The sequence below is a fragment of the Xiphias gladius genome, chromosome 21 (genome assembly GCF_016859285.1).
Source record: "Xiphias gladius isolate SHS-SW01 ecotype Sanya breed wild chromosome 21, ASM1685928v1, whole genome shotgun sequence".
NCBI lineage: Eukaryota > Metazoa > Chordata > Actinopteri > Istiophoriformes > Xiphiidae > Xiphias > Xiphias gladius.
In genome coordinates, this window is record NC_053420.1 from 6,133,882 (window position 1) to 6,149,622 (window position 15,741).

Genomic DNA, 15,741 nt, shown 5'->3' on the forward strand with positions numbered 1-15,741 from the left:
CGTGAGCTAAACCCACCAGATCAAAGAGATTGCATTAAAATTAATTGATTTTGCCAAAAAGTTTCTCAGTTTAAAATGCTGGTGTGAGCGGGCCTATGGAGTTACAATAAGCAGTGATTGTGGCAGATCTAATACTATTGAGTATTATTTGTATTTTGTAGCCATGCCAGCAGTGTGTCATGTGATAACTTGTTTTTGTGTTTTGTACTTGTCAGCTTGCACTGTCATGTTAAATGTGACTGTCTCTTAAGCCAAAAAAACATGTCCTGATCTCAACAGATTATCCTGGTAAAACAGAGGTAAAAATAATTGTACAACAAGTACAAGTATTAACATTTGAGCTGTGAGTATTAAAGCATTTGCAGTATTAAAAGTAATAGTATTAGCACAACTAACGTAAGTTGTTCGGTTTTCGATGCTGTCGCAGTACGCTCCCAGGCCAGGTGGCTCCAGTAACTGGTCGATTCCATAGGCCAGGCCCTCTTTGAAGGTCAGGTAGCGCTCCACTAACCTGGCCTCGTTACCATTAATCAATACAGCCCCCTAAACAAATGAACACGTTTGTTCCACCACAGACACAGACACAGACACAGACACATAGACACAGACACACACACACGATCAGTAACTTTTTAAAGGAAGAAGCAGACTGAGACCACCAGAAAAGGAGGGTCGAGGCGTCCTCTGATGCAGTTGTTGTGTGATGTGAAAGCAAAACAGACGTACCATAGGATTTTTTGATAGTGGATATGCAATGTGAACATGTAAGGCAGTGTATCGCTGCCACCATTTCAAAAAATTTGCTAATTTTCTCATTATAACGAGAAACTTTTCTTATTTTCACATTTTTCACATTATCATGACATATTTTCTTAATGTTACTAGATACCGCATTATTCAGTTTTTACAAAAAATCTTTAATTACTACTAATACTTTATCTTGTAATATCACAAAACTTTCTCATTATTTCACAAAATCAACATATTTCATTGAACAAAATTTTCTCATTATGGCATGATACACTGGTAAGGAGAAGAAACCGAGCAAATATTGCTTTGACATGGTGGAAGCAATACGCCACTGTAAACGTGAATTCAAAATATCTGTTATTAATACATCTGGCTTATACATTTCTGTAAGAGCATTTGGTAAACATGGTACCATGTGAGTGTGACAATTTTTTTGTGATAGCAATTCAAACAGGACTGTTGTGTATTGTAGGGAAATTTAGCAACCATCAGGAACTACTCCGACATGATATTACAGTACAAAATGTCTCTTTTTTTGTCTGTGTTTCTGTTTGTGTGTCACCAACCAAACATTTTCAGTCTGGACTAGTAAAGCTCATGATTAGATGTATTTTTTGTGAGCTGTTGGTGACATCAGACAAGATAAATAAACACATTAGGTTCAGTAAAGTGCTGCATGACCGGCTTTGAGCGATTTTCCTTTGTGGGTCCATGTAGCTCTGATGAAGCAGGACGACATCATCAAACAAAAACTCACCTTTCAGTCCATAGGGCTTCCTGTTTACAGCTCTTGCTTCCTTTTTAAAAAGCCAGTGTAAAAATGAAACAGATCAGAACTAAAAGACCGCAATGGATCATTTTCTCCTTTGGTCTGGGCCCCATGTTCTACACTGCAGGTTTGGTAGCAACCACTGATCATCAGGATTAGAATCCAGGATGTTGTTGCTGTAAATATGAAACTGTGTACTCTCCTGCATCACCATAGTAATATGAAACAACATCAGTTACTATAGCAACAGTCAGCTGCCAGGTACATTAGAGACCGTGGCCACCTGTTTGGTTTTTATCAGTGTGTATTGACTCACCACCAGGGTCCTGTCACAGCTGTACTTGATGGTGGAGCCGTGCATGGTGCGGATTGACGAGAATCTATCTGGCAGACTAAGACCCATCAGCTTCACACACGCACGCACACACACACACACACACACACACACACACACACACACACACACACAAAAATAAAATTGTGCTTATCTGTTTCTAGACCCACAACAAACAGAGCCTATCTTCAAATGTTAATGAACTGTTACTTTCTATTTCATGAACCTAAACAGTAATTGTGGCCTGTCAAAAAGGTGTCTTGTACACAAAGCATGTTTAAGATCTAACAACAGACTTTCAGTGATGTTCAGGTCAGGGGGCTGTGGGGGCCGTTCCGAAAGCTTCAGCTTGTGTTTCTTGTAGTGGTTCACGGTGGATTTTGAGGTCCTGTTTGGATCATCATGTTGTAGAAGCTGGCTTCTTTTCAGTTACACAGGACACTTGCATCCAGAATTTGCTGACATTTAGTGGAATCCATTCTTCCCTACTTCCACCCCTATGCATCACAGTCAGCAAAGGAGGTTTGCAAAGTACTGACTTAGTCGGATGTCCAAACTTTTGCCTATGCCACAATTAATGTATAATTTTTTCTATTATTTTAAGTTAATGAAGTAAAAACTTACAACGCATTAACATTTGAAAAAAGGCTCATTTTTAGTGTCTGTTTGTTGAAATGGTTGTTATTTAAATCTTTTCACTCCAAAAATCAACAAAACAAGTAATTTGCCAAAACAAACTTTTGTATACAACTGTACACAGTTCTTTATAAAATTATAAATACCTGATTAGGACACAACCACAATCAACTAAAAAACAAAAACTTGTATTTCAGACCACTATAAATCAACAAAAAAATATTAATTTCTCACTTGAAAATAAACTTCAAAAGGATTGTAGTTCATAAAAAATAACTTTAACCTTGTCTGAAATGCTCATCTTATTTTTTTGATACAGTGTGAGGAATAGACAGCCACTAAATGATCAAATAAAAACTGGACATGAAGTGTGACAGTGAAGTTAGCACTTTGACAACACTGTACAGCGTACATCACGGATGCAGAGCTGAAACGTTTAATTGATTAAAGGATTAGTCAAACAAAAGGCAATTAACGAGCAACTATTTTGATAACTGAATCTTAATTTGAGCGATTTTTCAAACAGAAATGACAAACATTTACTGCTGTTTTTTGCCTTAGGTTAAATATCTTTCTGCTTTGGATGGTTTGTTTTGAAAAAAACAACAACATTTTTTACTATTTGTTGGCATTTTATAGACACTGTGGTTGAGAATAAAACTGACATGTAGTCACTAATGAAAATAACTGTTATTTGCTGCATTACATAAGTGCTTTTCTTAATCAGCAATATCCCTCTGGGCTGTAATAACCTCTTCATCCTTTAGGGGCCCTATAAATTGAGTTACCTTTGAATATCTAAGTGCTGACTAATGGGTTATTGATCCAGCTACCCGCCCCTTTTCCTACCCTAGCGTTGCGTATGATGTGAGCCTTCACAGTAGCAGCCAGTTGTTCATGGTGGTCGGGGCTGGAGAGCCAGCGCAGTCGTTCAGCTGGCAGGGAGTTGAGGGCCTCGTCTGTGGGCCAGAACATGGTGAACGGCTGGTGGATGGACATGTGGAGCACAGGGAGTAACCCTGCATCCTGCACAAAGCGTTAACAGTACAGATTAGTAGCAGTTCTTTCATTACCAGTATAACTTGTAGTAACAGGCCATTTTTGTACCCCAGTCCCACTCCTTCAATATTGACATTCTGATCTTGTATCTATTTATATTTATATTAAACCTTATGAAAAAATACCAACTTCTTTATAAGTCACTAATTTTTTAGCTGGGACTTTAGTCAGTCTACCAATTTGGTCCAGACTGAAATGTCTCAACAAATATTGAATGGATCGCCATGAAATCTGTCATGCATGGTCAAGTCAGGATGAATTTTAACAACTCTGGCCATTCTTTGACTTTTCATCTAGCGACATCATGAGGTCAACATTTTGATTTTTCCAATATTTTTGTTTATGGCCAATAACCCGCAAAACTAATGACATTCCCATCAGCCTCGACTGTAGGGTTGCCGATAGGGCTGAAAAGATTGGTCGATTCATCAATTGCAGATCAACAGAAAATTAATCTGCAACTATTTTGACAATCGATTAATCATTAAGTAATTCTTCAAGCAAAAATGCCCAGCAGCTTTTTGGAGACTCTCCAGTTTGAGGATTTGCTGTTTATCTGTTTTTATATAGTTGTAAGTTTTAGGTGTGTTGACTGTTTACTGGACAAAACAAAATATATAAAGAAGTCACCTTGGGCTTTTTTCATTAGTTTTCATTTCTTTAAAGGCAAATAAAGTATTTTATTAATCAATAAAATTATCGCCATATTTATCAATAATGAAATATAATCATGAGTGAGTTGCAGCCCTAGTTGCCAACTCTCACATTTCTCGCGTCAGACGCTTGTTTTTCAGGTTCTGTGTCATGCTCTCACACCATCCAAACAAATCTCACAACAAACAAGAGGAAGCCATAGAGACAGTCCTTGATGAAAAACATAGCTACAGTTTATACAGTGAGTCAGGCTATATGGTGTAAGTTACCTGTGCATACAGTACAACGTCTGAACATCAGGCTTCTCTCTACATTTGAGTACTGACATCAGTCCATAAACATCACAAAGGACAAAAAATCCACGATTTACATAGTTTCAGTTGGCAGTGTTGCATGCACATAGAGAGGAATCAAAATCCCAAAACATCTTTCATGTATGTTGAGTTTTGCCTCTTTCATTTTGCTCTACAGTTTCATTTATTACAGAGTGAAATGATCATTAAAATGTAACTTCTGATGTGATTTTGTCTGTTATCAGAATTACCAACTGGCAATGGCCCACCCTACCACACTTCTCCTCCCACTGTGGCATAGTGGCGATAACCTCAGCGCATTCCAGGAAAATGCCAGTTCGCTTGTGCAGAGCTGCACTCCTCACCGTATGCCGGTTACAAAATAGAGCCGATTAAATCTTGAAGTATAATAGCAGTGTTTCCCACATACAGACTTTACTTGGGCGGGCAGCCAAGGTATATTAATGGCCGACAAAGTATATTTAGCATTTTTATTTTTATATTTTTATCCTTCTAAAAGGTACCACGTTTACTCCCCCTACAGCCTGTTTTGTCCTAACAATGATGCTGTTGTTTCTGCTGCATTTCTTTTTGTTCTCCAAAAAAAACAAAAAAAACAAACAAAAAACAGGTGAACAGCATAGTAGAAGGATCAGTTGGCATTATAGAAGTAGTTGTGAGAGGATAAGTAGTGATAGTTGGGCAGAGGTCACAGATAGGTGAAGTATAAGAAGAGTATGTGTACATGTGCAAGTGTTGGAGGAGTAAATGAAGAAGGAGGTTGATTGCAGAGTGAGCAGTGGCAGATGTAGCTGTAGAAGGAGAAGAGGTGGTGGAAGAAGCTGCAGGAGGAGAGGCATGTTTTGTTTTTGTTTGTTTTACCTCAACAAGTTTGTAGAAGCGGCTGTAGCCATAAAACATAGCTGCTGAGGTAAAGTTCATCTAAAGTGAGAAAGACAGAGAGAGAGAGGTCACACTGCTTGTCTGTTAAAGCTGATCAATCATCCATCAATTATTCATTTCAATCAAACTCAAGGCACCATTTTAGGCTGGATACGTGGTCTGTCCTGCAGCCTGTAAGGCATAAGCAGCGTATCGATGTGGTGAATGACTCCGTTCGATGTGGTGTAATCACTCTTCACGATCCGTGATCTGTTGTTGATCCAGACTGAACCCTTCAAGGGGAGAGAGACAGATGTGGAGAGAGAGACAGGTAAAAACAGACAGGTAGAAACAAAGATGAGGTGAATGGAAAAGCTTACTGTGAGACAGGTGAAGACAGAGACAATTGGACACAGACAGAGGTATTCATTTTGTGTTGGTTAAACAACACAGTGGTCACCAGAGGTCATTACAAGCTGTTGTTGAACTGTTGTATATGTGTAGCTACTAAAGGTATACTTCACTGAGAACATTTTCTCTTGTAAAATGTTTGAATTTTTATCCTTCATGGACAATGGAAGGTGTACAAACTTTGGATTCATAGCAGTTACAGTTTATTCAAATAATGGATGGCTCTTAAAAAATAGCCTCGGTTCATCCCCTCTGCAGATTTGTCAGTTGCACATTTATGCTGCCAATTTCCTGCTCTACCACATCCCAAGGGTGAAGATACCGATCTGGTGACTTGGAAGGCCACCGAAGTTCACTGAACGTTTGCATTGTGACATGGTGCATTAATGGAAGTAATGCACCACCATCTTGTCATGGAAGTAGCGATTAGAAGATGGTAACTTTGGCCGTAAAAGGATGCACATGGTCATGGTGGCATTAAGACCATGATTGGTATTAAGGAGTCCAAAGTTTGCCAAGAAAACATTCCCCACATCATTACAACACCACCAGCAGCCTGGACTGTAGACACAAGGCAGGTTGGGTCTATGGATTCATGCTGTTGATGCCAAATTCTGACCCTACCATCTGAGTGCAGAAATCCAGATTCATCAGACCAGGCTATGTTTTTTCCATTCTTCAATTGTCCAGTTTTGATGAGCCTGTGCCCACTGCAGCCTCAGATTTCTGTTCTTGGCTGACAAGAGTGGAACCCGACGTGGTCTCGTGCTGTTGTGGGCCATCCACCTCAAGGTTCAATGTGTTCAGCATTCTGAGATGCCTTTCTACTCCCCACAGTTGTAAAGAGTGGTTATCTGAATTACCATAGCCTTTCTGTCAGCTCCAACCAGTCTGGCAATTGTTCTCTGACCTCTCTCATCAATAAGGTGTCTCCGTCTGCAGAGCTGCCACTCAGTGGATGTTTTTTGTTTTTCATACCATTGTGAATAAACTCAAGACACTGTTGTGCATTAAAATTCCAGGAGATCAGCAGGTTTAGAAACACTGAAACCAGCCCGTCTGGAACCAACAATCATCCCACGGTCACAGTCAGTGAGATCACATATTTTCGCCCCGTCTGATGTTTGGTGTGACCATTAACTGAAACTCCTGACCTGAATCAGAATGATTTTTATGCATTGCACTGCTGCCACATGATTTGCTGATTGGATAATAATTACAGGTGTTCCTAATAAAGTGCCCGCCTAGTGCAGATGTTAAATGCCATCTCACCAGACCTGACAGAAAATGCTGACAGAAAATGATCTGGGCACGTGGAGGAGAGAGGCAATTTGTGACCTAAGGGTTCTACTAGGTGTGTAGACTGGGAGCACATCTGATATGTACTCTGGAGTCAGACCATTAAGAGATTTATATGCCAGGAGGAGAATCTTTGTGTTCTGAAAGCAATGGTTAGCCAATGGTGGATATAGAGAACCAGAGTGATGTGGTCTGAATTTTTTTTGTCCTGGTTAGATCTTGTGCAGCTGCATTCTGAATAAGTTGGAACCTAAGAATAGTTTTAGTTGGGAGGCCCATAAACAGAGACAATAGTCAGTCTGCTCATGACAAATACATGCATAGGTTTTTCTGAATCCGACTGGGAAAGAAAGCTTCTGATTTTGCAGATATATCTTACTTGGTAGAAGGTGACGGTGATGCTGTTGATTAAGTTCACCATCCAAAAAAACTTCAAGGTTAGTCCCCACACAGTATATCATGTTTACTGGAGTGAAAGTCACCCACTGTCACACTGACCTTTCCCACCAACTATGTCAAATGCTGAACCTCAAGAAGTAAAGAAGTAGTAGAGCGGAGCTCTTTTTTTTGTCATTGCTGATCCTTAGGTCATTAACAACATTCAACAGAGCAGTTTCTGTGGTGTGGGAGGCGTGAAATCCAGACTGGAGTTTGTCATATGTTATTATCTGTAAGAAAATGATTCAATTGTTGAAATACAACTTCGTCTATAATTTTACTCAGGAGGTTTGAGATTGGCCTGTAGTTGATAAGTATATTTAGGTATTCTTTTTAAAAGTGGTCTTTTAAGTGGTTTTTTAAAAGTTTTTAGTTGTTGGGGAAAAGTAAGATATATATTAAAATTTATTTATAAATGTTGTTATTAACTGTTGTCATGCTGGAACGGTTTAGAGATGGTAGGGGCTAATGATAGAAGAGCTGGGGAAAAAAATTTCTTCGGTGTTTACACTGGAAGCACTTTACCGGTTACAGACTTCATCCCTTTACATTTACAATGACAATAAGGGTGATTTAACACCGAACTTGTTTGGTTCAGTTCAGTCAGACTGCGGTTGGTTTGGTTTGTTTGGATTAATGTGAGCTAAATGATCGGACTGAGATTAATGTCTGCGTAAATTCAGTAGCTAAATTGCTATTAAATCCATCTGCCAATCGTGAACTGTGAAGACAGCGTTCTCCCGATCTGTATACACAACAGTTTACACTGATAGAGGATCATTTGGTAACCAAGGTAACACGTACGAACATCAGCAAAAGCGCAGGGATTTCCCTGATACATCAAAAAGGTAAAAGGAGTTATAACACGTGTTGAGTTCCACTCTGTACATTTCAGCAGTTCCCCAGTAAAAAGAAAGTGAAACAAATGAAATGAAGCAACCACACAGTAAGACAGCCCATTTCTGTCTGTTCGTCACTATTTATGACACAAGGTCCAGTTTCAGCCTCCACTAATAATGCTCATTATCAGTCATTTCACTGTGAGTTTCTTGTGAAATATAGAGCAATCAACGGGGTTCGGTGTCTTACTCGAGGAGGTGGTCAGACATATTTGAACCTTCGACTCCTGTCCCGTCCTGTCTCTTTTGTGGAGCAGTTTATGATGCAGCAGAGGAGGGTTGAATAAAATCAGACGGTGCAACACAGCTAATAGGATATGATGACTCCCTGCCCACTTAAAGAGCAGCACTGTCAAGACGGCTTGCTCTTAGTCAAAGGTGCAAATTTTTGTGTAAAAATTCACCAGAGTTGGAGTACGAGCAAAGAATCATTTTGCCCCCTGAGTAAATCAACTGATTATGGCCATTGAAATTAATGGGTTTCGCTTTCAAAATTTCATTATTTTAAAATACTGGTGTGATCAAGCTTTTACTGAAGCTGCTGTTCCTCACAAATGAATAAGATAGAAAGTGTTTAGAGGCTCCATCAAGACTCCAGGGAGTGAGTCAATGATAGTAAATCTAAAAACTCATTCAGACAGTAAAACCTTATTTATAAACTTGAATTTACTTTTGTTCCATTGAGGTGATGATCAATATTCAGTATTATTCAGACCAAAACCTGTTTGTTCAGTTAGTCTTTGAAAAGGCATCATCATGGCAAGTGTGTTCATGTGCATGTGTGTGTCTGTGTGTTACCTGCAGTAGGCTGAAGTGCAGCACGTGTCCCGACACTGAGACGGCACGCTCAGTGGTTTTCAGGTCACTCAAGGTCAAAGTCTCACAGGAAACGATGTGGTAACGAACCAGGTCAGTGAGACTACCGAACGCCTTCCACTCATCGATCTACACACACACACACACACACACACACACACACACACACACACACACACACACACACACACACACGCACGCGCGCACACACACACACACACACACACCAGTCAATAATGTACATATCGTGCATTAGCAGCTATATTTATTCCAGACCTATGACTCACATACAAAAATGGTCTTACATGGTTGTTGTGATTCTGTCTGTAAATGACTGTAAAGTTTTTCTAGTAAGACACTAAATCTTAGAGATAACCAAAAACTCAAGAGAAGATTGGTAATATACTTGTTGCATTACAGAATATACAAAAAGCAGTTACAGTACTCACAGAGGACTTGTTGCTGGTTTCCTCTACAGGGACGAAGACAGTGAATGGTCCGTCACCATAAACATTACGCATATCTGATTGCTGAGAAAAAAAGTGAACTTATGTGATGATGTATCTGGGGTACGTATCACAAATCAAGTTCAATTTAAGCCACTTTTCAACCAAAACGTTCCAAGAACTATGGAACCAGAGGAACTAATCTCAGGACCTAGACTAGTAACTGAAAGTCCCTTTTGCGTGTTCCTATTTCCATCGCATCCAAGGAACCCAGATGGCGAGCTGCAAAATTATATTCCTCTTGGTAAGCCTAGGTAGCTAACACTAGTGATGAGTTCCACTAGACGTTATTTTTCATTCATGTTATTTCAACACCTGCTGAGTCATCTGCAGCTCCCACACGGACTGTGCCCATATAGAAAGAAAGGCTGGTGTTAGCTGTCTCTCTTTCATGGGTCCAGGTGTGGTGAATAATCAGATGGTCAAAACTCCCAGCAACAGAAAGACCTTTATCCTCAGGGATCCCCATATTACTCCATGATTAAATTGAGTAATGTAGGGAGTCACCACGAAGTCTGGAGGTCACAGATAGGTCTGATGGCCCGGTCAGACCAAACAGTCAGCAAGTCTTCAGGAAATATTTGACTGCAGGATCTTGATGTCTGCTCGCAGGGCTCGTTGATGAACTGCTATGGCCTGCAGGGTAGCTGCTAATCTAGCCAGTGCTGGGTAGTCTCAATAGGTCCTTGAGCTGCTTATGTCCCCCCCCAGCATTGCTCTCTTCCAGACAGACATCATTTAATCAGAGAAGAGAAGATGAAAAAAAAAAAAAAGCTTTCTTAGCTCTTATCTCTCTCTCTCTCTCTTTAATATTTTACTAAATGGATTAACACAACACACAGTTAAGAAAGATTTATATATGCCATTCGTTGATGCACTGTTCATACTTTTTTTTTTTTTTTTTTTTTTTGGTGGAGCAGACACTCATAAATAAATAAATTAAAAAAATAATTGGTAACAGCACATACAATAATAAATAGCTAAATAAGTTTTATAGCTTTATGTTCCTAGTGGGTTAGTGCTTGCTACTAGTCAAAATTTTGTGCATCAGTGTTCAGTTTGCACAGATTTAATTTAATTTAATTATCCACACCCATTGAAGTTAATCCATTGAATTAAAAAAATTTTAACAGAATAAATACAGCTTTTTTAACCACTTTAAATGTTGGTGTGACCCTGGTTGTGTGTCTGTTTGAACTGAAGTGATAAAACAAACTATTTTTAGTGCTGATATTGCACCAGTCTAATTACAGGACCAACATCACCAGTCACTACCAATCATTCACACCACTGGACACTAACTATAGGGAGGGGTGTGCTCTACAATAAAAAAAATTACATTTTATTTTTTTTTTTTTTTAATTTATTTAAAAAAAATAATAAGGACAGGTCACAGGACACACAAACCACCAACATATATCATCATATTTTTTTTTCATTCATCATTTGATTTTAACTTTATTTTGTGATTTGTCAATTTTGTTACTTTAATTTTATAATATGCGTGATGCAGTGTGCCAAACAAGATTCAGTGAAGTCCAACCCAGAGAGCTTGATGATTGGCTGTTATATGTTGCAGTCATGTGTGGGGTCATACTTCAATTTTAAACAAACTATCCGTTATTTACTGAGCAGCAGATTAATAATTGGAAGCAAAGTTTCATATACTGAGTGGATTTCAATGTAACTGACAGCTACTCACGGATAGCATTTGAGTGAAGAAGGCATTCTCTGACTGTTGGAACAGCTCCTGTAAGACATACAGACAGACAACACAACTTCCTGTGAGGGGGGGGGGCGTGGCAGTGGGAAGTCATGGGTAAGCGGGAGGTCAGTGGTCATGTGACTCACATTGTTGGTGTTTCCCCGGCAATCGAAGCCATCGCCTATGTGGCCTCTGGTGCAGGAGCAGTTCCTCTGACCCTGACCCATGTACTCACAGCGAGCATACTTACTGCAGCCGCCGTTGTTCTGCACACAGACACACAAAAACATAAAACTTATCTTTAAATGCTGATACAGGACAGACTTTTACAGTCTGTACACTGCAACAAATGTCTTAGTACAGAACCGGCTCTAGACTAACTGATGCCAGAGGCCAGCTCTGAAAATACACCCACTTTTTTCAAAAAAAAAAAAAAACGACAACAATGAAAAAGATTTTTTTTTTTTTTCAAAATCTTTAGTTGATAAAAATGCTCAGAACAGCAGGGTGAGTTGAAGTGAGCTTCAGCAAAAGCCAATCATAACCCTTTAAAATCAGCAGACAGTTTAATGAGTGGAGAGCAGAGGAGCTTCTCTGAGGGAAACATCTCCAGAAACAGTACCCCACATGTTCAATATTTTGCCACAAATATGTTATCAAGGGCAGATGATGTGGATTTTATTTTTCAGGAGACACATACATGATGTGCATAAACTATCGTAGAAGACATTAACAGTATATCTGTGGAGATAACAGGCTACAAATATGGAGAGCTCGCTGTAATAAAAATTCAGTGGCGGCACACATGATTTGTTTGGATTATCCAAAGGAAATTGGGTTTGAAGATTTGCTTAAAGTAAAAAAAAAAAATCAGTTCAAGGAGGATGACTGCCACTATAGTCCCAATGATCCCACTGTATAAACTTGGAATCTGTGTGGAACAGTTCAGTGTTATTTCCTGGATAGTATTAAGATTAAAATGACTAATGAAAACAACCCACTGTGTCATCCGTGCGTAAAACTGTGTGTTTTGATGCAACGTACTGTACATTCAGACTCATTCACATTCACACAGTATGACAACCACAGGTATTTAACCGACTGAATGGAAAGGAGAAAAAACTCTACATAACAGAGTTGAGGTTTTTTTTCGTGGGTGTGTTTTGAAGAGGTCAGAGAGTCTTTTTACAAACACGCCACGAAAATTGCTCTGTTTTTGTCGAAGTTGGATCTGAACAGGCGGAGACACGAGTAAACATAATCCACTGACGAAATGGGGGACACCTTCTGCCTCTACAATCTGCATGTAACATTGGGTTAGTTTTATTGGTTCACTAGCAAATACTACTGAACCGATTTGCACCGAACTTGGTGGAGGGACGGGGCACGGGCCAGGGAGGAACCCTTTAAATTTGGGGGCAGATCCAGCTCCGTCTTAAGAACTCATTCATTCCTTCAAGTTCCAGTTGCTCCCACATCAGTTTTTATTGTTTTTTTTCCCCCCCAGAAATCAAGTGTCAGCGTCTTGTAACAGGACAGAATAAACAGATGATGTCGCAAACATACGTTTCTGCAGGGGTTGACAGGAAAACAGAACCTCCCCGATCCTTGGAAGCCCGTCTGACACCTGCAAGCCGTCTGGAAACGACAGCAGAGCAGAGCAGACAGAGAAAATAGTCAATCAGTTAAACAGTCAATCACTTCATCCACCTGTTCTCCCCACCCCCCCCCCCCTCCGTGCTCAGCCAGTCAACAAATCAAGTAATGATTTCTCCCTCACTGCTGGTTTTCAGCAGCACCAAATAACAGATTCTGAGCTGCAAACACAATCAAAGAATTATGAGTTGTTGTCTTTTTTTCTTTTCTACAATCTGGGTCCTAATCACAGAGCTCTGACCATCTTTCGTACTGGTCATGATGCTCAGTTCAGAAACCGAGCACCTATAGACGATATTACACAGTGAGAGTCATAAAATGACAGGAACTGTGTGGAGAGAGAGATGAAGAGTGACATGCAACAAAAGGTCACTGTCCAGACTTGAAATTGGGGCCAATGTGAATCACAGTCACCACCTCAAACCCCCCGGCCACCAGGAAGCCAACCCCTGAGAGTTATTACAATTTCAAACTGTAAGTGAAGTATTCTGGTGAATGGTGAGATGAAAACAGAATGTTTTCAGTTAATAAGCAAGCAAAAAGGACAAAAAATTTCTGATTTCAGGTTCTCAGATATGAGGATTTGCTGCTTTTCTGTTTTTATATCATAAAACAGTAAATTAAATATGTTTGAATTTTGGACTACTGGTCTGCTATTCACCAAAGAAGTACAACATGAACTAAAACTAGATTTGAAACAGGGGACCTCTGAGTAAAAATGGCAGCGTGACGTTAGGCCCTCATCAATTCATTTGACATTGTATTTCAGATGTCATATACCCAAACGAAAATAATCACATTTCCAGCAACCAAATAGCACAAAGTAAACTTTCAAGGTCTCTGGATGTCTAGAGCTGCAGTTGCCTGCTTTGCACAGCTGGTAATCCTGCACTCATGTCACTAGCCTGTTGAATGTTGCTCCATCCCCAGGGCTCAATGATTAAGACTACGTCTACATTAAGACGTTTCAATTTCAAACAGTATTCATGCAGAAAACAACCACACTAGCGTTTTCAGGCGGCTAAATCCTCTTGTTTCTCAGCCACTTTTAGGCATGCACATTACAGCCAACATCTGGTAAGGAGTGGGGCAGACAGCCCAGCTGAATCATTATTTCAAGGTCGCGACGTCATCTGACAAAATTAACATAAATAGAGGTTAATGACAACAGCTGTAATGTATCATCGGCTATATCAACGTTTAAAATACGTGATCACAGCGAAAGTTACAGACTACAGAAAGTTATCTTCTTAATTTCCCCACCACACATTCAACTCTGACTTGGCAGTGACACAGCCGGTGAATACCGGCTATGGGTTAATTAGAACAATATAGCTGTTGTAATTTACACATATTTCTGTTTCTGTTGTCGGCAGAATGAGTATGAAATAATGTTTTAATCACAGCCCATAAACACTAAGCTGCTGAGCCGCGGTGATAAAATGCTTTTTTTATAATCATGTCATCTGACAAATCATAAATATAACATACTGTATTAGAGGTTAATGACAACAGCTGCACTGTATATTGGGCTATAGAGACATTAAAATGAGAGAAATGAGACAAAAGTTTGATGCACGAGAAAGTCCTTCTTAACTTAACTGCCACACAGCCCCCAACCCTCAGCGGGTAGCTTACGTCATTCTTTTTGGAAAAGGTCTGTTTTCCCTGTAAACACGGAAACACTAAGCTAGCGTTTTAGGACTTACGCTCTCTGGAGGCCATTCAGGAAAAAATTGTAGGGGGGAGAAACGCTGTGTTAGTCTGGACAGAGAATTACTAAAATAAGACCAAGATTGTAAAAGACTTAAGTTTATTTTAAAGAAACCCCCAGATGTTATTTGATCCTCACTAAAATGACACCCTCCTGAAACTGAGGAGTAACTGAAACCATGAAAGCGTGATGACTTAGGGTTGGGTCATGTCTAACATTATGCGTGACCAGAAACTCAGATTTTACTGAGGTACAGTGTTATCTTACAATTTTGGGGCCTGCTCTGATGCAGTCTGCTGACTTGTGGCAGCCCCCGTTGTTGATCAGACAGCCGTCTATCTCTGTGAACACACAACAGATTGGATATTCATTTTTATGACATAGACAAGTAGGAAATACGACAGCTTTGGTGTTGTTGGAAGGTATGTTTGTTTCTTTTGATAGAAGTAGGCTAGCAGTTTCCCCCTGCTTCCTGACTCTGTGCTAAGCTAGGCTAAACACATCCTCGACCTATCTCTGTACTGGACCCACAAAGATGAAACTGGTAACCATCTTCTCATCTGACTCTGGAGAAGGAAGAGAACAAGAGGATTTCCAAAAATGTCAGAGTTTTACATTCAAGGGCTTAGATTTACAAAATTTCAGATATTTTAAGACTTTTCCAGGTCTTGGTAAGACGTCAGGAGTTTCAGGTTAGGGGTGTGAAAATCAGGTTTCGAGACTACAAACCCAGGCAGATGACCCCGTCTCCAGTGTACCCCTCTTTACAGGTACACATCCTTTCTCCTGCTGAGACTTTCATACAGACGGCAAACTCTGAACATCCACCATTAAATCTGCTGCACAAATCCAGCTCTGAGAGACACAGGGCGAGACAGAAAGAAAAAACATAATCAGATTTTATACATGCAAAGTGTGTT

The 15,741-nt window shown here is 39.8% G+C and overlaps 1 protein-coding gene across 1 annotated transcript in view; it reads right to left on the bottom strand.

Annotated features, from left to right (window-relative positions):
- The window catches only part of stab1 (stabilin 1), a 106,614-nt gene that overhangs the window by 39,138 nt on the left and 51,735 nt on the right, over positions 1 to 15,741 (bottom strand). The window contains exons 42-53 of the mRNA XM_040158736.1: positions 15,551 to 15,676; positions 15,089 to 15,162; positions 13,018 to 13,089; positions 11,598 to 11,717; positions 11,449 to 11,496; positions 9,690 to 9,770; positions 9,223 to 9,369; positions 5,536 to 5,670; positions 5,378 to 5,437; positions 3,339 to 3,515; positions 1,836 to 1,925; positions 397 to 543 (exon numbers count right to left, since the gene is read on the bottom strand). Coding sequence (XP_040014670.1) covers positions 397 to 543; positions 1,836 to 1,925; positions 3,339 to 3,515; positions 5,378 to 5,437; positions 5,536 to 5,670; positions 9,223 to 9,369; positions 9,690 to 9,770; positions 11,449 to 11,496; positions 11,598 to 11,717; positions 13,018 to 13,089; positions 15,089 to 15,162; positions 15,551 to 15,676 — 1,277 coding nt within the window. The remainder of the gene's footprint in view (positions 1 to 396; positions 544 to 1,835; positions 1,926 to 3,338; positions 3,516 to 5,377; positions 5,438 to 5,535; positions 5,671 to 9,222; positions 9,370 to 9,689; positions 9,771 to 11,448; positions 11,497 to 11,597; positions 11,718 to 13,017; positions 13,090 to 15,088; positions 15,163 to 15,550; positions 15,677 to 15,741) is intronic.